We start from the raw sequence: 23,937 nt of genomic DNA, 5'->3' as shown, positions 1-23,937 counted from the left end.
TAGAGGTCCTTCACCCTGGGTTGGAAATTGGTGGTAGAGACCTAATATTTGAGCCCCCATTCACTGCCTTCCAGGGAGGTCTTTCAGGGAGACAGATCAGAAGCAGAGGAGCCAAGACATGCACCAGGCACTCTGACATGGGATGTGGGCATCCCCGGTGCACCAGACACCCACCATGGCATTATACATATCTTAAAGGGAAAGGGAACAGTACTCTAGTTAAACTGACTTACTATGAAAGCGGATAAGCCAGGCTAACAACACTTAAGTAGAAAGCAGGAGGCACCATTCATGTGAACATTTATTCCTGCCAGATACTGAGCTAAGGCCAGCACTCAAGAGGAAGGCCTGGACCCTTGAATGAGTGTACCATGTTGGGGAGGGGGTGAGTGTAACTGAGTGTCACAAGGGCTACTGTAGTGTAGGGCATTGTGCGGAATCGGAAATATCCATCTAGTATCGAAGCAGCTGATGAGACAGGGATGTAGAGGGGATCTACTCACAGAGAGGAAGGATGGCCCAGGCAGCGGAAGTCCCTTTTGGGGGAACACTGACTTCTGAGACTGCCGTGGTCACATTGATCTCTACAGGGGAATATAAGGAATCGGTTTACAATGACCTAAATTCAGACTTAGTAATTTTACCCATCCTTAGAGAGCCTCACACCTTGTACCCAGTATCAGTGTTCAGCATCTATTAAAAGTGTATACAGGACAAACTCTAGCACTGAAGCACTTCAGTCACATACTGGAATAGCCATTCACTAACAATCATCTAGCATAAACCTTAATAAGTCAGGTCAGGCTAAGATATGCAGGTTCTGAGTCTTTGGAGTTTAAATACAGGTTATCAGTCAGGGGCAGAACTAAGAGTTAAGGCCGCATTAATTTTTAAGCTATAGATACAAAGAGTGTGGCTGTTAGTTGAGATTAACAGTTTGCAGTACTGAACCCAATACCTCCAGGAACTAGTCCACTAGTTGGTGAAATTTCTGTAGTGTTGGTATCTTTTGTCTCACTGTAAGTCACAGTAGTTGCAGTACCTGAATTATAAAAACCAAGAACCTGGTTAATGCCAAGGTTCCAGAGTGGCTAACTGTTCAGTTCAGACAAGCCATGCAAAAGGTTATTTTCAAACCAGGGGAAATACACAAACCACTGCTGAACTAAGTTACATGGTGGGTGTATCAAAACTGAGAGATACGGCAGTCTCACGCCAAAACAGAGATACATCAAACTTGGGGCAGAACAGTCAGCATTTGGAATTTGACAGTTCAAACAGATGCACAGCCACACTGATGATCCCCCTAAATATCGAGGCTCCTGGAAGTTACTAGAAATGTTCTCAGGATGCCCTGGTAGACCAGGCACACCAGACTGTCTTGCAACTACTGTCTCTGTCAAGTGAACTAGTCCCTGCCATGGACCCAGAATGAAGTGAAAGAAAACCTGACCATGTGGGTTCCTTGATCAGAACAAGCAAATTTAATTTGCCATTGAATCAAAAGCTAAGACCAGAAAACTCAAGTAAGCGGGTGTCATCCACTGAGGCCATGAAGTTTGTTGTCCCTATGTTCCTGAAGCATAATTCACTCTATCCTCTTTGCAGGAAAATCTTCACACTGTTTCATTATCTGTAAGTTGGCTAGCTAACTGCTTTTTCAGGACTAAACTGGAACCAATACATATGACAAATATTGACACTTTGGTCATCTATAAACTTATCTAATGTTGAAGTGGGATAAAAGTGAGTTCTGAAGTATTTGACATGAACAGATGACATGCAACAGTAACAGATACGTTCTCAAATCTATTTTAAGTGTTAGTTAAAACAGAATTCTTAAATTTCATAGCTAGTGTCTTATCACATTGCCTGCTGTATGTTTTGCTTGCGATTAAAACAAGAAAGTCCTTACTTTGGCATTCTCGGCCATTTTCCTCTAGGTGGTACCCATTGGGACAGGAACAGGTATACTTTGGAGAGTGCTCATTAATCTGTGGAGCTGGCAGGCATAGGTATTCACACCCTCCATTCTCCATGTCTTCCTCACACCAGTTTTTACCTAGTCAAAAAAAAAAAAAGTCCTTAAGAATAGGTATCCAACAGCACTGTAGATAGAACCTTGCTCTAAGTGGTGCAAACTTGAATCTTTCCTTATGTCCTAAGGAATTCAGACCTGTCTGTTCTGTCATAACTTCAATGCAGTTCTTGACTAATGAATAGCAGGTAGCATGTGCTAAGGACACCAGGTTCAAAGACAGTGCTTCGAGGCAGACTGTAACTTCTGACTACAGCAAATGCAAGCAGGGGAGTGTCATTACTGTTCAAGGCTTACAGGGAAGGTTCAAAAGACAGAAACTTAGTTCTCCTGGCTTTGTCTCGCCTTGCTCCTATAAAGCAGAAGCAGACTCAGTTACAGAGAAGTCTAAGAAGACTGCTTAGACCAGCCAGGCAACTTGAGTATGGCACAATATGACGAGATGTTTCTAAGAATCTGCACAATCCTATATAAGCTGTGTCACAAGGAGATGTAGGCTGGCGCCGCGGCTCACTAGGCTAATCCTCCGCCTAGCGGCGCCGGCACACCGGGTTCTAGTCCCGGTCGGGGCGCCGGATTCTGTCCCGGTTGCCCCTCTTCCAGGCCAGCCCTCTGCTGTGGCCAGGGAGTGCAGTGGAGGATGGCCCAGGTGCTTGGGCCCTGCACCCCATGGGAGACCAGGAAAAGCACCTGGCTCCTGGCTCCTGCCATCGGATCAGCGCGGTGCGCCGGCCGCAGCGCGCCGGCCGCGGCGGCCATTGGAGGGTGAACCAACGGCAAAGGAAGACCTTTCTCTCTGTCTCTCTCTCTCTCACTGTCCATTCTGCCTGTCAAAAAAATAAAAAAAAAAATAAAAAAAAAAAAAAACAAGGAGATGTAAACATCAGGGCTGAATGGTGTTCCACCCTAGTGTTCACATGTTGAAGAACTAAGAATGTCACCTTATTTGGAGGCAGGATAGTTACAGAGGAGATCAAGTTGAAATAAGCCCCTTAGGATGTGCCCTAATCCAAAATGACTTGTGTCCTCTCAAGAAGAGACCTGGACACAAACATCTATAGAGGGAAGACGACACGAGTAGACATAGGGAGCACCCGGCCACCTACAAACCCAATAAAAGCTGTGACACTCAGGGCTAGAAGGAAGATCACATCTCAAGTTGTGAAGCCCTTTGGGTTAAGACGTAAGTGAAAGATGCCAGAGCCCAGGTGTGGCATGTCTGAGGAGGGCTACAGGAGGCAACGATTCCCTGTGGAAGTTGAGTTGCTGCTTCTGAATCATGCTGTGCCCTTACGGTGTCATCCAGGACAGGGCTCCTGCACATTACCTGATGGCTGCACAAGTTCATGATACACAATGATGTCTTGGGCATCATTAAGGTTGTTGACTAGAGTGGCCAGTTCTGATCCAGTGAACTTATTGGCACCATAGACTGCTTCGTTTTCCCCATCTATCCAGTAGACACGATCCTAAAACAGAACCCCCCCAATTAGCACGTACACTTAAGATGAAGTCATTATCTAAGATAATTGCTATTCACTGGCCAGTAGAGGACTGTGTTTTTGGGTATTGATCTTGGACATTAGATGTAAAGCTGTAAGAAGAGTAAGTCTGGGCTTCTTGAAGTACTTCAAGCAATTCGTATATCTAGTTTCTCCCAGGTTTTACGTGTAAACCATTTTTTAAGTCATTTTCCCTTTCCCTACCCTCCTTCCCCAACATCCATTCTTTCTCCTCAAAACGTGTAGCACGTTGGCAAAGTCAAAGGTGTACAGTTAGATGTGAGACACTCATCTTACCTCGAAAATTGTTAGTGCCAGAGGATGAGCTAGGAACTCCAGAGACTTGAGTACTATCCTGCGGTCTTGGCCATTTAAATCCACACTCGATAACATGTGCAACTTGGAATCCAGCCAGTAGAGGCGGCTTTTGATGAGGTCTAGGTAGGAGAAGAATTGACACTGTATGATAAGCCATTATAGGTCTGGCTTCCATTTAAAATAGCTAAGGCAAGAGAATATTCTATTTTCATGTTCATGGTTCCTTCTCCAGCAAAAGTTCCCAATGAGCCAGGGTAGGGTGGGGAGGGTTCCCACGAACCCTGGGAAGCAGTCTGAACTTACATTCAATTCGGGGGGAACTAATGGTAACTAAGATTCACAGGGTAACTGACTTCAGACATGTGAGCCGACAGGAAGTAGAAGAAGTGGGTTATTTTGTTGTTCTCCTCAGATAAACTAGAAGAAAAGTTTTAGAGGTGCCTGAGGTATTTAGTATGAGTCTCCTAAGACTGAATTTGAAATATATAAAGCCCCTATGGGCAACAGGCCAGTAATGATGGAGCATGTAACTTGTTAACTGTACTGTTCTACTTGTGTTATTCACTTGCTCTCACTCATAGTTGCCATTACACAGGGGTATATCCAAAAGTTCATGAAAAATGCATAGTATGAAAGAAACCATGCAAGGATTTCAATTTTCTTTGCACCAAAATACTTACCTTCTCACAGTTTTTTCCATGAACTTTTAGAATTACCCTCATGGGAGGAACCAGAAGAATCGTCTGTGGTAGTCCAGAACTAACCCTGGAGATGAATGAAGACAGCGGAAGTGGCGACAGAGAAGGAAGCACTTACGTACCCAGTGTAATTCCATTGGGCCATTGGATGTCCACTGTCACCAGTGGGCGTCTATCAAATCCATTCATTCCTGCTTTTTCTATTTTAGCTGGTTCACCCCAGTCTGACCAGTAAACAAATCTAGAAAGAATTTGATGAGAAATAATAAGCCTTAGTGGTTTAGAAGGAATAAGGTGTAGCTTGCAAGAAAAGCCTAAAGAATGAGCAGAAAGTTCTAGGGACTGAATGTCTGTAGAGACAAATATGTAACACTCAAGGATCTAAGTTATATTCTGGGTAAATAAAATTTAACACTAAGAATCTACAAGCTCACTAGTAACTGTATTCATCAGTATCAGTTGAACATAAAAATTTTAGCCCACAGTCATAAGGCATTATGTTGTTTTCTTTTTTAAAGGCCAATTCTTTACAAGGCCTGAGAGATGACTAATCTCTAAGGTTTACAGTAAGGGCTGCCTGCCTGTACTCTACCGAGGCTTCATGGGGGCCAACTGGGATGACTGTAGCCTTGATCAACTCCCTTGCCTGCCTTTCCCTGTTACTTAGTAGCAATTCAGGGACACCCTTCAGTGCAATGTTTCTAGAAAGGTCTGTTGGTATTAATGGGACTTTCAGAAAATGTGTACTTTTAAGTGAAATTGTTGAATAGTTTTCAAAATCCCTACTCTTTATGCTGCTATTCAGGTTCTTGTTTGTTTTTGACAGGCAGAGTGGACAGTGAGATAGAGAGACAGAGAGAAAGGTCTTCCTTTATTGTTGGTTCACCCTCTAATGGCCGCCGCGGCCGGCGCACCGTGCTGATCCAAAGGCAGGAGCCAGGTGCTTATCCTGGTCTCTCATGGGGTGCAGGGCCCAAGCACTTGGGCCATCCTCCACTGCACTCCCTGGCCACAGCAGAGAGCTGGCCTGGAAGAGGGGCAACCAGGACAGAATCCGGCGCCCCGACTGGGACTAGAACCCGGTGTGCCGGTGCCACAAGGCAGAGGATTAGCCTAGTGAGCCATGGCACCGGCCGCTATTCAGGTTTGATTGTGCAGAGTTAACCCAGCCAGGTGTTCAGACAAAAATATCACTTGCATGGAAGCTGGGTGGGCATAAGGGTCCAGATATAGCTTTTGGTACACATCAAACCAGAAAGGTTGTTTCATTAATGTCAAGCAGAAGTCAGACATATGGGAGTCAGACAAGCAGGACCTGTCATATAGATGAGGCCGTCCCAGGGTCACTCAGCTGTGGTACTACTGTCTCTGTGGGGCAGGTACTAAAAAGTCTTGAGGGTTTAGGAATAATTCATGTATGAAGAAAGCCCCTGACCTATACAGATAACATCCTAAGGGCTAAGCGACAGAAAACACGAAATACAAACCCAGACAGTGGGTCCACGGCTATGGAGGCAGGCTCTCGCAAGTCAGAGTTAAACAGGAACTTCCTCTTGGCTCCGTCTAGGGTGGCTACTGAAATAGTCCTAGAAGCCGCATCAGTCCAGTAGATGGTCTTGTACACCCAATCAACAGCAATGGCTGCAGGATTATAGACATTGTCGATCATTTTTACATGTCTACCAACCTTGTCATCAATTGAGGCACTGAAACAGAATAGGTCACAAAACATTTAAGAGTTTGTCACCATTAGAGCCAAGAGAACGGACATTTTGCTTGCAAAATGGTCAATGACTTTGTGTAGAAAGGACTATTAGAATACCATAGCTCATCACACATGTTTTTTAACCATGCTTCTCACTGATGCTAAGCCAGTAATATCACAAGGTATCTAGTCGCTGATAAATATTCTATACTCAGGCACAACAAAATTCTAAGTGAAACTATTTGTTTCAGTAACAACACATCTGAGTCTCAACAGTTCCTATTAAGAAATAGCATTCAATCCCACTTCTATTTGTAGTAATAGTGGAAAGTTCTCAACTAACTCTAGAGAAATGGGAGAAAATATGAGGAATGACGATCTGTTAGGGCGTGACGGCTGTAGCCAGATTTTACTTCGTCAACAGTGGTTAGTTTCTAATTAGGAACTGAGAGAAATTTATAATGGAAGAATCTGCATTAGATTTCATATTCCCGGGTACTTAGTTGCTAGCTTGGAGCCACAGCCAAGAGAAACTGCTCCAAACCTTCCCACAGGGCAAGTGCCCAAGACTTAGGCCAAGACAGCAAGAACGGAAGTGCAAGTTACCTGAAGATGGCCTTCTGGCTGACGTCAGCCCAGAACAGTTTCTGAGCTGCAATATCAGCATCAAGAGCCACGGTGTTTCGCAGCTGCTCAACCAGTTGGATGTATTCTTTTCTCTCTAAGCCAATCTTGCGGATGTCTCTTCTATTAGTGAAGATCAGACTTGGCTCTTTGCCTGCAAGACAGGAGTCAGGTTTACTGCGTTTGGCTGCAAGAAGGGAAGGTCCTTCTAAGTCACCTCCTCTTAGCGGAGGAGCACTTCAGAAATAAAGGCAGTGCTGGACACACAGCGCTACCCATCCTGGAGTTCCTGCCCTGGGACTCGCAAGGGCTTCCCACTCTTCAGGAAGGCTGTCCCCAGGTCACCGCATTCCACAGCAAAGTGGCTGATGAGCAAGCTATGTAAATTGCACTCATGTTTCGGAAGCAGAAAGCCTGAAACTCTCCCACGTATTCATATGCAAAAGGAAGGACCAAGGCAGGCAAGTGTTTGGGGCACAGTCTGCTTTATAACCTGTACTACTGCACCAGGAGGTTAGTAGCCCTGCTCTCAAATACTATTTGATTATTGTAGTCACTGGCTGTACCTTTTATAAGCACTTACTCATAAAGGTACCAGTGCAACACCAGCCCAAGTCCATTTACCTACTGCCTTGCACACGCCAGTGGCAAGATCCATTTGATAGCCACGACTACATTCACACTTGTAACCGCCTTTTAAGTTGATACAAATTTGACTGCAGATTCCCGGATTTTGGCATTCGTCAATATCTAGGAGGGAAATTACAATTAGTCTTGCTGTTCCTATACCTTACTAGATAGAGACTGCCCTTTCCCAACACCCTGCGGGGTCAGCTTCTCTTCTCGCACTCACCTCCGCAGGTTTTCCTATCTATGAGTTCAAACCCAGCCGCACAGTCACATTCGTAGCCTATAACCGAGTCCTTGCAGATATGGGAACATCCACCATTATTGACCAAGCATTCGTTTACATCTGGAACAAAAATGCAGTGAAGTCATGTGCCAAGGTATTCCCAGTCAATATCTGTCTTATTCACATTTCAAATACATATTGTTTGTGATAACTTACCTAGCTGGCCTGATCAAACCCCCACGTTTTCTAAGACTTAACCATTTGTTCTACAGATGCACATCTCAGGACTGAGGAAGGCATGCACCCTATCTTTTTGGCAAATGAGCAGTTTGTAAAGCAGTGTTTGTTCAAGTTTCTCTGAGGTTGACTAGTTAACTTTAAGGAAGGTCAGTAATGAACTAGTTTGCAACTCCCTGGGTTATTAAGCCATAAAATCTTATTCTTAAACCTAATGATTGCAGGTTAATTCACTGAACATTTGACCAGGCATCCCACAAGCTCCCAACATGGGGTGCGCTGGATCCCATCCAAGGGCCCAGCTCCACGGCCCGGGCAGCCCTTCACTTACGGCACTCTTTCAGGGGCTCATCACTCCAGTCCCTGCAGTCCTGCTCCTGGTTACACACTTTGCTGATATCTATGCATTCCCCACTTCTGCACTTGAACTTGCCAGGGCCCAGGCACTGGTTGACTACAAAGAGAAACACAGAAGCAAACTGTCTTAGTGGATCTGATCGGAGCAGCTGCCCCTTTCCTAAAGGATGAGAAGAGACTCACCGTTCTTGCAGTTGACTTCATCCGAACCATCGACACAGTCGCGGATACCGTTACACTGCCTGCTGCCATGGATGCAGCTACCATCCTCGCATTCGAATTGGTCAGGTCGGCAGGTTCGAGAAGCTACAATGGGAGGGAACACCACGGGATGAAGCCAGCCACGCCCTCTCCGGTTGACACGTGGAAGACAACCGAACGAGCCATGCCGACGACAGAGCTACTTACGACAGTTGACCTCATCGCTACCATCCTTGCAGTCAGGGTCGCCGTCGCATCGCCACTTCTTGTGGATGCATTCGCCGGAGCCACACTGGATCTCGCTGGCAGGGCACTTGGTGTGGATCACGGGCTGGCGGCCACACTGCTCCAGGGATTCATCGGACTGGTCGGAGCAGTCCGCGTCGTCGTCGCACACCCAGCTGATGGGGATGCACGAGGAGGTGCTGCACTGGAACTCGTGGGCGCCGCAGGTGGGCGGGGCACAGTCAAGCTCATCGCTGCCATCGCTGCAGTCGTCCTGCCCATTGCACACAAAGTTCCTGGAGATGCAGCGGCCGCTGGAGCAAGTGAACTCGTCAGAGCTGCACGTTACATTGCCTAGCAAGAGAGAGGAGGTCCCATGGAAAACACATCAAGACTGGTCCCCGCAAGACTCTTAGCCCCAAATCCAATCTACCGATTTTTGACCATTACTCTTATCTTCCTAGTTTAACTTAAAAGCTAAAGTGGAGTGATATGAAGAACAAGTTCTTGGAATGTTAGCAAACAGCCTCACCGTGTTAAAAAAAAAAAAAAGCAGGCACATTGTAAATAAGTTAAAACTGGAAATACTGAACCAAGAAAATAGTTGAAGACTCGATGAGAACCACAATTAACTCATAAAGGGACAGTGATCCATAACAAATAATAACAAGAGAATTCATTGTGGAAGGCAGAGACTGTGCTATCCCTATTATCAGCATGCTGCTGGTTAGGTCAGATTCTCTCACTAGCTGAGAGTACCATGCATTAGGTAAACAGGTGAGATAATATGAAGGTACTTCAACAAGTACATGGAAATGGAAGTAAGAAATGTTTACCATGGTGTAAATTGTTTGAAATTCATGCATAAGCTTTTCATAATATATACTGTCCATGAACTTTTGAAGATCCCTCATAAAACAAGCATTAGGGCCAGCGCCACGGCTCACTAGGCTAATCCTCCACCTAGTGGCGCCGGCACACCGGGTTCTAGTCCCGGTCGGGGTGCCGGATTCTGTCCCGGTTGCCCCTCTTCCAGGCCAGCTCTCTGCTGTGGCCCGGGAAGGCAGTGGAGGATGACCCGAGTACTTGGGCCCTGCACCCCATGGGAGACCAGGATAAGCACCTGGCTCCTGCCCTCGGATCAGCGTGGTGCGCCAGCCGTGGTGGCCATTGGAGGGTGAACCAACGGCAAAAGGAAGACCTTTCTCTCTGTCTCTCTCTCTCACTATCCACTCTGCCTGTCAAAAAATAAAAAATAAAAATAAAAATAAAACAAGCATTAGGACACTATCAACAAAAAGAAGCAAGCCACATGCCACCATACATGGCTCTTCCTTTTTGGTCCTTTAAACGAAGATCAGAAATAAACACTTAAACACTTAGCATTTTTCAAAAATCACTCCTAGGGCTAACATCACAATCCAGCAACCAGGTATGCTAATAACGATAAGCTATTCATACTAGCCAGTTTGTACTTTAAGTCCTGCCAAACATATTAAGGTCACAATATGGTGGCAATTAGGATGGAGACCAGGACTCTCTTGGGAAGCAAAGACTAGATTTACATGGGAAACACTTGGCAGCTCCAGGGCTTGCCAATCCATAAAGCTCAACTCTAGGACTGAACACTAAAACTCATTAGACTAGGTGCAGTGGTATTGACCTCAAAGGAGGTGACTTCTACGTCCAAGACTGGTGTTTCACCTGTAAAGTTCCTGAGCTCCCTCGTATCCTACTGTGTCAGGAGGCCCACGCTCGTCACACTTGGGAGCTGTAGATTTTAGAGGCCCTATAAAAAGGGCGGTAGCTTGAAAGAGCATTGAAAGCAATGTTTGTTCAACCTAGAGATTTTCCCAGGGCCTCACCTTTGACATGTAACACTTTATTATAGATTTTCCAGGAAGAGAAACATGAAAGAATAGGAAACAGAGTTAGCTTTCTGTGACAGGAGACAAAGGTTGGGTAGGCTTTTCTTGGGAGCAGTTCCTAGCAAGATGTTAATTCCTGCTTCTGTGCCAATTGAACTTTTGCAAATTTTACAACATTGGGGGATAAGAAAAGCTTGTTTGATACTCAAGTAATTTATTGCAATGTGCCAGTCTAGTTTGGATTATGAATACCTTCTAGTTTTATTGAGCCAACCTGAGGAAGGCCCATGAATTACTGTCCTAACAGAGACAAAAGCCTACACGAGTGCTGCTTCACTGAGCTACTTCTACATGTAGATACCTTGATGCACTTACCTTCTTCTTTTTATTTGCCTAAAAGAAACACCAAGCAATGGTCAGTCACTATGTGAGCATCTTTCAGAGTTTTTGAGCTGTTATGAGGACAGGTCATTGAGCAGATAGTGAAGGTACTGAAAATTGAGTCAAGGCAACTGTGTCTTCATGCTGAAGTCGGCTTCCCCTGCCCGCCTTTCTGGGGGGAAAAGGGTCTTTGGGAAATGCCATTCAACACTGATCTTCTTACCACAGTTTTCTTCATCTTCTCCACTGTCACAATCACTTTCACCATCACATCTCCAGGACACTGGGATGCACTGAGTAGAACGGGCGCCACAGCTGATTTCATTTATGCGGCATGTTCTCATATCTGTTGATGATATACAGTCTCAAAAGAGCCTCAAAACTGGTGACTCCCTGTGCTGCCTGGAGGTGGTAACACCTGTAGCTCAGTGGCCTGGACCCTGATGAGATCTGCCTCGCCTACTCCAGGCCTGGGGAGATCCCTCAGCAGCTCCACTCTTTAGAAGCCTTGCCAATCTATGCCACCTGGCAGTGCACCCAAGAGCCTTGACCATGTCACCCCTTCAAGGTTCCACGGCGTGCTCAGTTCTGGCTTTTGTTTTACTTGGCACAGTAAAGTTTGCTGGCTGGCCTGCTCCTGGACCATTATTTATCTGTTGGATATCAAGTGGCCATATGCAGACATTATCACCTAATCCCAAATTCTTTAAAGGCCAGCTGATCTAACACTTATGAAATCTTCCACCGCCTGAATTCCTTTGTAAGCCTCCCTCCTCATCTCCTAATATTTACATCTTGCAGAGTAGGGACATGCCCTAATTCTCAACTTCACCAGATCATTCTCCACTAAAACTTGAGGCTGAATCTTTTATAGACTCTCTCTTAATTCACAGGTCTTTAACTCACCTGACTTGATTAACATTACAACTACACCCTGACTTCTTACCTAGAAAATTGAAAGTAACAGCCTTGTCTTCTTTCCTGCTTTATTTTCATTTATAATTACATTCTGGTCAAAACTTTTTTCATGGTACCCCTCCTCTTTAAGCACTTCAACAATCCTCTAGAGATTGCCTCAAAAAGAACTCTAAGACTTTCTTTAGGTTGACATGCAAATGACTTTAACTTACATGATCCCAAACCATCATCCTTAATGGCCTCATAGACTTTTGACTGTAGATTCACCCAAGGACAGAAACATTCATATGTATACCTATTGTTTTAGTAACTGTAGGTTGCATGCTTGTTAAAATCACCAAATCACCCTATTATTAGACACTTTACCTATTCAGTAATAGCTTTCTCATAAAATGGGAATCTTTGCTTCTAAAAGCTTTCATTTGTCCCATAGGGAACCTTCACAATTTGACTTAGCTTCCAGGACCAGAGTACCATCTGCTCAGAGTCATTATTACCCAACATTTGAAATCTATGCACCTAGTCAAGGAGTTCTTAATCAAATCTGCTGGCTTCAGTCTTAAATATCCAATATTGAAGCTACCCAAGAGAATGTCAGTCTTGTTAGACCAGGGAGAACATTCTTTAAAGGAGACTAATCAACTGTTAATAACTCAACTGACCTTGGAGTCAATTGGCCTAAACCTTAAGGCAGGCAAAGGAAAACCAACACCAGGTAGTAAATACAACAGTGCTTAGAAAAATGAGACACACAACGATGACTTGGGAAAGTTGAAGTCCAAAGCAAGTCACACTCACGGCACTGCTCTGGGCTTTCATCAGAACCATCTTCACAGTCAGGATCCCCGTCGCACTGCCATCGATTGGGAATACACTGGCCATTGTTGCACACAAAATCCGACTCAGCACATGTCTTCTTTACTACAAAAGTTTATTTAGAGGATTAAACTTGAAGTCACCCACACAAGAGACCTACTCCCTTCACATCAGAGCTAAAACTACATTTTAGTGTGTTGTCCTCTAAAACTAAAGCTGAGTTGATGGTTATCCAACTGGCAAAATCTAGGACAATTTGGGAGAAAAAAACATTCTTTTTGTTCCAGAGGAGGAAACCATTCATTTGAGAGACTTGAAGGATACTAAAGTCAAGCCAAGACCAAGGTGGCCCCATCAGACAAAGATGGCCCATTATTTTACAAACTCAGGATACCTGACAATCAACTTCTTTTTTTTTTTTTTTTTGTAACAGTTGAATTCTCTTTCTGAATTTCTTCCAGGTCACTCAAGTACTTTGTAAGTTTTATAGTCCATTTTCCTTTGCTAGAACAGATAATTCATAAAGTTTATTTTGGCTCTCAAGGCTGAAGGCTGAGATGTACGAGAGCATGTGCCAGCATCTACTGAGCTTCTGGTGAGGGCTCTGTGCTGTGCCATGCCGTGGTGGTAAAGTGGAATGGAAAGCAGCGGTATATGGAAGAGATAAAACAATCTGCTCTCACAGTAGCTAACCTGATCCTTAGTGCTTCTCAGGAATCCAATCACTTCTTAAATATTCCACTGCCTCTCAGCACCATCACACGGGAAGTCATATTTCAACGTGAGTTTCAGAGGGGACAAACCATGTTCCAACCACAGCAGTAAAAGAGCCAAACACCCCAACCTCTGGCGAGGTCATAGTATCCTGTTTGTTATGGACTAAATGTTTCCACCCCAAGTTCACATGTTGAAATCCTAGCTCTCGGTGTGATGGGATTAGACGCAGGGGTTTTGAGAAGGGGGAAGCCCTCATGAACAGGATTAGCGCCTTTATGAAAAGAACATGAGAGCTTGCTTGCTTGCTTTCTGTTCTGCACCATGTGAGGCCGTCTATGTACTAGGAAGAGTCCTCCACAGACATCCGATCTGCTGGGACCTTGATCTTGGACTTCCCTGCCTCCAGAACTATGGGAAATAAATTTCTGGTATTTAAGTTATCCGGTCTCTTGTATTTTTTCTTACAGCAAGGTAAACTCATCAAGACCCTCTTCTAAGGGCAACTGAACCCATCTATTTAATATAGCTACAGAAGACCAAACTCCAATATCAAGTAGGGCCGCTCCCAGCAGTGTGCTCAGGCACAGGAAGGCACCCAGTAGGAAAAGGAGGTGACTTAAAGGCAAGTATAAAGAGATAGGTGTACTTAGAATTCAAGGCAGATGACAATTGAGCCCTTCCAGCCAAAGGGTTGGCTAACATCAGCCAGCGGAAAGGTACTGAAGCTGCCAGGGCTAACATCCATAACTCTAGCATTAAAACAGCCTAAGGCAAGGTATTCATCCCACTGCTAATTCTTCCTGGGGCAGGCCTTTCCCCTACATTTATGGTTATAATACAACAAATTACACTGTCCAAGCTGGAAGAGTGTTGCCAAAGTAGCCACACAGGCTTCCCTAGGCTTGTCTTTGTCAGATCCTCTTCTTTACCCGTGTGCCTGTTCTTCCCACCTGAATTTCCTCTGAAAATATTCTCACACAGATACTGAGTGACGGCAATTCAGTTACAAGTGTACATTTTGCTGAAGATTTACAAAGTTAGGGATTTAACCCGGGAAGAACTCTATGGTGTAGCTTAAAATAGTGAAGAGATTGTGATGATAGTCAGGGTCTAGAACTTGAGATGACACTGACGAAGTTGGATGATTCACAAAGCATTATTCATTTCCTTGAATTGTGTAGCCAAGGAAACAAGAAAGGCCACATTCACTCTTAGATTCATACCTGTTTCTAAAATCACCCAAATGCTCAGACCCCAGTGTTAACGGATTTAGTGCTGTCTAAACCCTGTGTTCTGGGAGTGTGGAGGAAGAGGCCAGAGGTTAGCTGCTTTAATTGAAGTCTTTGGTATTCTTCAGAAGTTGCAAAGACAGTATGGGAACGAATTATAAGGAGACTGCATGATGTTACATAGCAGAAAATGTCACGAGGATGTGAAAGAATGGCCCTAAAACAAGTGAGCAAAGCAAATTAGGACAGACAAAACTTGGGAGTTCATCTCTCTCTCATCTGCAGAGAAACTGGGAGGGTAAGAAATGGGTAAAAATCTGGATGTGCCACTGAGGAAGCGAACTGCCAGTGACATACTGAAGACATCCAAGTTACAGAATAAGCAGCTCAGCCTCACACTTAGGAAAGAATGAGTTATTGGGACCAATAGAAGCACACAGCTTATGGAATCTAAGTCAAGTTGATGTGCTTTCAAGAAGGAGCAGGGGGCCGGCGCTGTGGCACAGTAGGCTAAGCCCCAGCCTGCAGCAATAGCATCCCACATGGCCGCCAGTTTGTGTCCCTGCTGCTCCACTTCCGATCCAGCTCTCTGCCATGGCCTGGGAAAGCCGCAGAAGATGGACCCTGCATCCACAAGGGAGACCCTGAGGAAGCTCCTGGCTTCAGATCGGTCCAGTTCTGGCTGTTGCAGCCCTTTGGGGAGTGAAAGAATGGAGGGAAGATCTTTCTGTCTCTCTCTCTCTCTCTGACTGTAACTCTGCCTTTCAAATACATAAAACCTTAAAAGAAGGGGCCCAGTGAAAACTGTAAGCAGATTCCATATCAAAGGGTTAGAAAAAATAGGAGGTGGCTTTGGAGGTTTTCAGCAATTGTGTAGCTTTTGTTTCATAGAGGGGACATCCCAGAATCCGCACTTAGAGCTTCGCTGAGTGATGCTTCCACTTCCCCCTCTCCCCTCACTCCTGGGAGGCAGCAACGTGACTAGAAGGGGTCTTTTGAACCTCATGGGCAATAGATATTATGAAAAATGAAACATGGATGTCAAATTCTTTTGCACCATGATCAATAAATCTTTTAATTCCGTTTTCCACAAATATTCTACAGCACACTTACCTATCTGGCTTTCCCCACTTTGAATGACTTAATGTAGTGCATGCCCACCTCCTTCTCTTTTAAAACTCCCCTATCATGTGACCAGCAGAGGGTGTCTGGGCAAAGGCTACTCCAGAAGAAGTCAGCGATGACCCAGGACATTTTCTACTGACTTGGTTTGATGATAAAAGAAGACTTCCACAGCATGAAGAGAATGACTTTGTAGAAAAAGAAATGCATTTTGCAAATACACAGTTCAGAATAGAGGAGGGATGGCTCCCCCAAGAGAAGAGTTAACAAGAATGAGGACCTTCCAGTGAAACCCTGAGTGAGAGAACCACATCACCTAGGTAACCCAGAAATAGCATGGAACTCAATGTCTTGTGGAATAGATTAAAATCTTGGTGTTAAAAATGCAAATGATTGCACACGAGAACTATTCTTGGTCCTGAGGCTGGAAATAAGTTTCTTCCCCGAGACTGTGGAATGGGTTTTTTATGATTCTGAAAGAGCTCCTGATCTGCATATCGGCATGGAAACAAACATGGTATCGCTCAGAGACATGAGGCATTGTAATGATACGTGAAGTATATAAGGGCAGAGAAGATGGCCGGTGACGGAACCTACATTTCGCTCCTACTTGGCCTTTGTAGTTCTAGTTTCTATAGTGAATATCTGCATTTAACATCTTTCAAAAAGTCATGACAGTGCTAGCACCGATAGTCACACACAACACTGTGGCAGGATTTGTACAACAAAGGACAAAAGGGTCATAGGCAAACTTCAGCACGTATTCAAGGTACCTAAATGTGACCTTGACATGAGGCTACAGAGACTGCAGACACAGGCATTTCTCACAGGGATCTTGTGATAGATGCTGATCAATGGCTATGAGGTTAGATTCCTATTCTCTTGGGAAGACACTGTCTTCCGCCCTGTTTAATGCTTTAGAATTAGCCACTATTGTAGACAGAGAACTATAAAAAGAATCCTTATCTGACCTTTGATCTGTGCTGGCTTGTCGTTTCCATGTCAGGGGTTAATCAACGCTCTGAAATTGTAGGGGGCTTTGTGGTGTCCATGCTTTCTTTGATTTCTGGGATCAGAACCATTTGAGAATTTTTTTTAAAAAAAGTCACTTCTAAGCAGTTCTCTGTGTGCCTCTATTTCTGGTCCTCCCCAACCCTTCCCCCAGCTTCCTAGACCACATGTTTGCCTGATCTAAGATAAACCAGGTCCTGTCATTTGAAAGGAACTCTGCCTGCAACATTCCATACTCCAGTCGATAACCTCGCGTCAGACATCCAATGATATCCCTCTGGACCAGGAAGTAGAGATTCTTTGGACTCGGGTTCACAGTGTTTCTTAGGAATGGAGTTTATTTGCAGAATATCGGAACATTTGCAGAAACCAAGATAACATCATCGTATTTCAATAAAATGTGTAAGTGCAAGGCAGGTGGCAAGTGAGATTAGCACACGTTGCACTCACCACAGTTCTTTTCATCACTGCCATCCACACAGTCTTCATCGCCATCACATTTCCACAGCTGAGTAATGCAGCGGCCATTGGTGCACTGGAATTGGGAAGCTTCGCACTTGGTTTTTCTCCCTAGAATCAGGAAGGAACACTTAGCAAAGTAAACACAAGAGGGTGATGAGTTAGAGAGCCAAGTTACTCCAGCCCCGTGGGGAGCGACCCTCTCAGAGGGCCAGCTGCAGACTTGGCAGGCTGGAGGCCAGAGCTGGGAGGGTCTTGAGGCAGCAACTGACAGTCACTGAGCGCCTGGCTGGGCACATGCTACGGCTAGACACTAGATTTCCCATCCTCTTTTGCAGGGAGGGATAGCCAAGAGACTAAGTTCTGGCTTATGGAATGGAAACAGCAATGGTAACACACAAGTTCTAGGAAGCAGAGTTGCATTAACGAGACTTTGGTCACGATGGACTGCATAGGCATCCATGGTACCACCGGGTTATAACAGAGCTGAAAGATTCCTAGTGCCTTGGGAATGCATGGCTGAAGAACAGGTAGGAGTGAAGCAAACTGCATGAGAAAACAAAGAACCCCCAAGAGAACTCACTGCGAAGGGTTAGCAGAAACTTCTGCAGGCCTCAATAAGTTCTAAGGCTACCATTACTGAAGAGCAGAGTTCATGGTACAATATCAGTTTGTATGTACATCTATGAAAACAGACACTAAGCAAACCACCATGGACACGGTTGTGAAAAGCACAACACCTGCTCCAGAACCATGTCTGGCAGGCTGTTCAGGAGGTGAAGGCCTGGTTAGCACAGGCGATGGCTCCCTGCCTGTGCTTTCTCCTGAGGACCAGCCGGTGGGACAGATGTGGACACAGAAGACAGCGGGATGCACAATCCTGTCTCTGTAGAGGCCGAGGCCCAGTGTGTGTGTGAGTGAGTTTTTAAACACAGAGTTTTAAAAAGTAGCAATGGTTAGAAATAGAATATAATTTATAAAATAAGGCTAGAAAGTAGAAAATCTTTTTGTGCAGCTTGACAGTGTTTTTGTGTTTCAAGCCAAGTTTTTATTAGCATCAAAAGGCCAAAAAAATTGTAAGGCTTATAAGGTAAGAAGTTACTATCAGTCAAAGTTCATTTACTAGAAGTTTTTTTTTAAATATATAAATTGAGGGTACCCTAGGTTTGCAGTGGGTGAAGTCTACAGTAGCCTACATACAGGAGATCACGTTGAACTCCTGCTGAATCCCCCAGGGACACTTCCTGTCCCGCAAGCTCCCTGGATGGGAAGTGCCCTATACAAGTGGACTGTATTTTCTATTTATATACTTCATTTTTATTGTACTTTTTATGTCTAGGGATGTTTACAAACACCACTGCTACAACTGCCTGCAGTGTTTAGTATGGAAACTGCCCAACTTTGTAGCCTAGTAACAGCAGGCTGTGCCATGCAGCCAAGGTGTGTAATAGGCTACACCATCTAGGTTCATGTAAGTATACTCTATGATGTTCACACAATGGCAAAATCACCAAATGACTCACTTCTCAGAACATATCCCCATCACTAAGCAATGCCATGACTGTACTGTTAAAAAACACAGAAGCCTCATTTCTTTCCTTTTATTTTGTCTGAAATTAGGCGTGGTGGCTGGAAGAATGATCTCAGGCCAGGGGAGCCAAGATAGAAGGAACCCAGATTGCACTCTGTCCAAAAGGGTATTACATCTACCCAGGGACTCAGCTCTCATTTGTTTCAGCCTCTTGTGTTGCAATAATCACACAGCCAAATCCTAGTCCCTTACTGGGTTTCTTGCCCACATCCCTACTATTATTCATGAATAATGTTCCCATTACAAGCAAAATAAACGGGCAGCAAGGCGAGGGTACAAACTGAGGTTTAACACACGGTTCCACATCTTAGAAACTGACGTCTTGGCCGGCGCCGCGGCTCACTAGGCTAATCCTCCACCTTGCAGTGCCGGCACACCGGGTTCTAGTCCCAGTCGGGGCGCCAGATTCTGTCCCGGTTGCCCCTCTTCCAGGCCAGCTCTCTGCTGTGGCCAGGGAGTGCAATGGAGGATGGCCCAAGTGCTTGGGCCCTGCACCCCATGGGAGACCAGGATAGGTACCTGGCTCCTGCCATCAGATCAGCACGATGCGCCGGCCGCAGCGTGCTGGCTGCGGCGGCCATTGAAGGGTGAACCAACTGCAAAAGGAAGACCTTTCTCTCTGTCTCTCTCTCTCACTGTCCACTCTGCCTGTCAAAAAAATTAAAAAATAAAAAAGAAACTGACTTCTAGTTGGAAAACCACATTTGCAAGACAGCTCCAAGAAAAATTAAAAGTGTCAAGCAAGTATAGATAGTTAAGAGGCAAAGGGAGATCATTTCTAATTTTGTGGTGGAGACACAGACCTGGTTTTTGCCGGTTTTCCCAGGCTCAGTGTTTGGAGATTTAAGTCACACAACAGTATGAACTAAGACTTGTTAAGCAGGACACTCAGTTTGTGCCTGGCACAGCTACTGGGCAGGTGTCTCTTATCATTCACAGTGATGTCCCTTTGGAGGGTGCGATTTCTTTGAGATACGAGACAAATGACACAGATGTGGTTGCTCAAAGCAAATGTACACAAGTTCTCAAGAAAACCAGTAGACTCTTACAGTTGGGGTTGATTACGCAGGGGTTTGTAGGCAGAAGTCTCGCGATTTCCTGCCACCTTTCAGCCTCTGCAGCTGTGGCCTGCTGGCGTAAGAAGGGATAATACAGAGACTAGCACAGACTGGGACGCTTGTGTTGCGTGCACAATACTGCAGTTGGTCTCCCTCGCATCAGCTCCTCCCTGCTGTCTGGAAGCATTCTGTGCTTTGTGACGAATTCCCAGCGAGATTCTGATTTGGTATGAATCAGGATTACCACACAGATGTGATCACCTTCTGAGCTACTATCTACCATTCTCCTCCCCGAAGACTAGCCAAGCTAGGACCCAGCTACAGAGCAGTATGGCTTAAGGGCACTTTCTATCTATGTTCCAGAATATTTATTCAATCTACATGTAAGATACCAGGAATTTGGAATAGAGAACAAGAGGAGTGTGGTGATGGCTATTAGGAAGCACCACCTGTTTGTCTTTATACAAGGGGACTTCTAAAGTTTTGTTGAAAATGGAATTTTGAAATAAGGGGTTTTTTCTTTTTTTTGTAAAAAGCATTTGAAATCCGTGCATATAGTGGGTAATCAAAAAGTTGTTGCAAAATACATGCTATGAAAAACTGTGCAAGGATTTCAGTCTTTTTTGTGTGTGCCAAACTACGATAATTTAACCATTTAATGTATTTACTAGAGAGACAGAGAAAGCATTTTCCTATCTGCTGGTTTACTCTCCAAATGCCTGCACTGGCCAGGACGGGGCCCGGCTGAAGTCGGGAGTCAGGAGCTCAAATGAGATCCCGCCACCTCAGTGGCAGGAACCCAATTAGTTGGGGCATCCCCCTTGTCTCCCAGAGTCTGTAGTAACAGGAAGCTGGAGTGAGATATTCCACCCAGGCACTCTGACACGGGATACAGGTGTCTTAACCGCTAGGCTAAAGGCTTCCCTTTGGACTGCCGACAGGAGGCACCTGCCTGTCTCTTCCCCTCTGCTCCACTGCCTCTGTCTTCTTAACACGCAAGTACTGTGCATGTTCTCCATGCTGGGGTGCACGTTTCCAGAGGCTGTTTGCTGAGTTCAGTTTCCTCACTGCCTTTGAGGTCAACTGGAGTGATAAGAATCTACTCTGAGCACTAAAATAGAAATATAAAGTCAGAGAGCATGGCTATGAATATGCTTGGGAAGAGTACTGGGGCTGCAGCGGGAATCCACGGAGGGCTGAAAGGCACTGGGGAGCTGATTTTAGTTACCAAAGGTCAAGTCACAGTGAGACAAAAACACTGAGTTCATACCTACATAGTCAAACACAGAACCGTATCATCATACTCAGATGTAAAAGCTGATGTCAAAGGGTGATTTTGTACTTCAGCATGTTGCACCTGCAATATCTCCCTAAAAATGAAGTTTCTGGTTGTTTCATTTGACAGACAAAAGAGGCACAAGACAGACAGCTCCTGAATCCACTGGCTTATTGCCCAGATGTGTGCAACATCCGGGATTGGACTGGGCTGAGCTGAAGCTGGGAATTTAGAATTCAATCCAGGCTTCCTATGTGGGTGGCTGGGACCCAAGTACCTGAGGGTCTGCATTAGCAGAAAGTTGAGTTAGGAGCCCAAACTCAAACCCAAGGACTCTGATGTGGGATGCAGGTGTCCCAACTGGCATCTTAACCGCTAGGCCAAATACCTGTCCCCAGATGAATTTGAAGATACAGAGCTTATAGATACCATAGCTGGCTTGGGATTCAAATGTGAATACAATACCCTAAGGCAGGCAGTCCACTGTTACCTGAATTTAGTAGCACTAAGCAAGCTACCAACAGTGACAAAACAATAATGAAATCCCAGCAGGTCTGTGGCAAGAGTATATACTGAGCAGGCTCAGGACAGGGATTAGCATTTTCAGTGTTAATTCCACTACCCTAAGGCACATAGAGGTTCCCTTTCTACCTTTTCTTATCCAAGATGTGTCCATCTCATCTACCTTTCACCTGACGGTCATGATGCTGCTTCACCTTCACTCGCACCCCACCTCGAGTTGTTTCCCACTCAGCTGACATTAGGAGTCCAGTGTGCTACTAAAACAGCCCTCCCAGCCAAAGAGAGCAGTGGGCTCAGGGAAGAGTGGGAAGGCTTGACGGCTCTATAAAGGACTCTCTCAAGAGAGGCCGCTAAGGACCTGAAGCCTTACGGCTATGCCTCGTAGCTCCCTAAGCACTTTGTTTTGAGGCAGAAAGTACTCCCTAGTACTGGTTAGCGCTCAGTCACCTGACTGGAAGGCTCCCAAGTTCCGAAAGTGTTCTCCCTTTCCAACGGTGGTACTCAGCTGGGACCGCCGCTGTAGAGAGGTCCCATGAAACAGAAAGCACCCAAGGAGTTAAGAAGCTTTGCGTTTCCAAAGCTTCGGGGATTACAGGACTGTGAACTTGTAGTCTATTTCTATCCAGCGATGTTAAGTCTCAAGTTCAGTATTATACTGAACCCTAGGTTCTTTTCATTCTTTGACGCCAATCATGTCTCAAAGAAACAGAAGCACTAGGTACTCTCTAGTGAAAAGTTGGAGTAAAATTCAGTTGTTCCTCGAAGCCACAGGGTTTTGTGGGAAATGCCTCAGCGGTGAGGGAGTGGTCAAAGTGGGGGAAAGGCTCTGAAGGCAGGGGCTCTTGGAGGGGGGTGCGGAGGAGTCACACTTATGCTTCTATTAACTTTATTTTGAATGTTGAAATGCTGCATGCTAGTATGAAAATGGTTCTTCTGCCTTAAGAAATGAAATGGCCATCGCTTCTTGGCCTTTTGGCTAAGATCAAGTGTAGAAATGAAATGGTCTAGGTTTCCATCTAGTTCTAATACTTAGAATGAATGTCTCTGCCCCTTTGGATCAAGGGCACTGGAAGTCATTTGCACCTATTCATGGCAACTTGAAGTTGTAATGAATGAACTCCCCGAGGTGTGCATGCATCGCTCACTTTGTCCACTTTTATCGATGAAATCAGACTCTGCAAACTTACATCAAGGCGCCCGTGTCCCAGGAGCCTTGCTTACCTAAACAGTAAATGCTGCTACCCACACACGTTCGTAGTTTACTGGCTCCCAGAAACTCAGGTGTTTTTTTTTGTTTTGTTTTTTTGTTTGTTTGTTTTTTGTTTTTGTTTTTGTTTTTGACAGGCAGAGTGGACAGTGAGAGAGAGAGACAGAGAGAAAGGTTTTCCTTTGCCGTTGGTTCACCCTCCAATGGCTGCCGCGGCCGGCGCATCGTGCTGATCCAATGGCAGGACCCAGGTACTTCTCCTGGTCTCCCATGGGGTGCAGAGTCCAAGCACTTGGGCCATCCTCCACTGCACTCCCTGGCCACAGCAGAGAGCTGGCCTGGAAGAGGGGCAACCGGGACAGAATCCGGCGCCCCGACCAGGACTAGAACCCGGTGTGCCGGCGCCTCAAGGCGGAGGATTAGCCTAGTGAACCGCAGTGCCGGCTCAGGGTTTTTAATGCATAGAGAGGTCAGCCTGCTGTTGTCTAACTGTCCCTGCAAGGGTTAACATGGAAGAACAATATGTAAATTTCAGCTAAGGAATGCAGCAAAGACCTCAGAGTGAAGACCAAGACTTCAGGATGAGCTCCCAATTTCCCCTGGAGGACTCTGAGTGACATCTTGGCAGAAGTGCTACAGCACAGATGCCCATGGAGAGCCTGTCTGGGTATCAAACCCAGCACACCCTGCAGTCTGCACAGACCGGCTCTTGCTGCCACGCTGCTGGTGCCACCAGGACCAGGCCTTCACCTGTCTCAGGACTGCAGTATAAGGGTGGTTGGTATCTGCTGGAATTTCTGCAGTTCATTTGTTTTGGCACTCCTGGGGCCATTTATTTTTAGTCTAGTCCTCGTCTTCTGTTTGCTCCTTTAATGCCAACCATTCTATTCATAGACTAAAACTTCTTTTAGGACAAGGAAGATTTCTGAGTCAGCAAAGACGTTTTCCTACAGGGTAGAGAGTTTATATGAGGCAAAAGACCTCAAGGGAGTGCTAAGGAAGAA

General features: G+C 45.4%; 1 protein-coding gene across 5 annotated transcripts in view; it reads right to left on the bottom strand.

Annotated features, from left to right (window-relative positions):
• The window catches only part of VLDLR (very low density lipoprotein receptor), a 40,801-nt gene that overhangs the window by 7,393 nt on the left and 9,471 nt on the right, over positions 1-23,937 (bottom strand). For 2 of the 5 annotated variants that reach the window (XM_008255864.4, NM_001082188.1), the window contains 16 exon segments: positions 17,271-17,390; positions 12,724-12,846; positions 11,231-11,353; positions 8,741-9,112; positions 8,516-8,638; positions 8,307-8,429; positions 7,739-7,858; positions 7,510-7,635; positions 6,868-7,039; positions 6,044-6,262; positions 4,679-4,797; positions 3,838-3,977; positions 3,366-3,507; positions 1,916-2,062; positions 959-1,042; positions 504-584 (listed from right to left, as the gene is read on the bottom strand). In XM_008255864.4, the coding sequence (XP_008254086.1) occupies positions 504-584; positions 959-1,042; positions 1,916-2,062; positions 3,366-3,507; positions 3,838-3,977; positions 4,679-4,797; positions 6,044-6,262; positions 6,868-7,039; positions 7,510-7,635; positions 7,739-7,858; positions 8,307-8,429; positions 8,516-8,638; positions 8,741-9,112; positions 11,231-11,353; positions 12,724-12,846; positions 17,271-17,390 (2,334 nt within the window). 5 annotated transcript variants of the gene reach the window in all.

Source organism: Oryctolagus cuniculus, chromosome 1 (assembly GCF_964237555.1).
Source record: "Oryctolagus cuniculus chromosome 1, mOryCun1.1, whole genome shotgun sequence".
NCBI lineage: Eukaryota > Metazoa > Chordata > Mammalia > Lagomorpha > Leporidae > Oryctolagus > Oryctolagus cuniculus.
The sequence above is the reverse complement of the archived record's forward strand: the minus strand, read 5'-3'. Positions and strand labels throughout refer to the sequence as shown.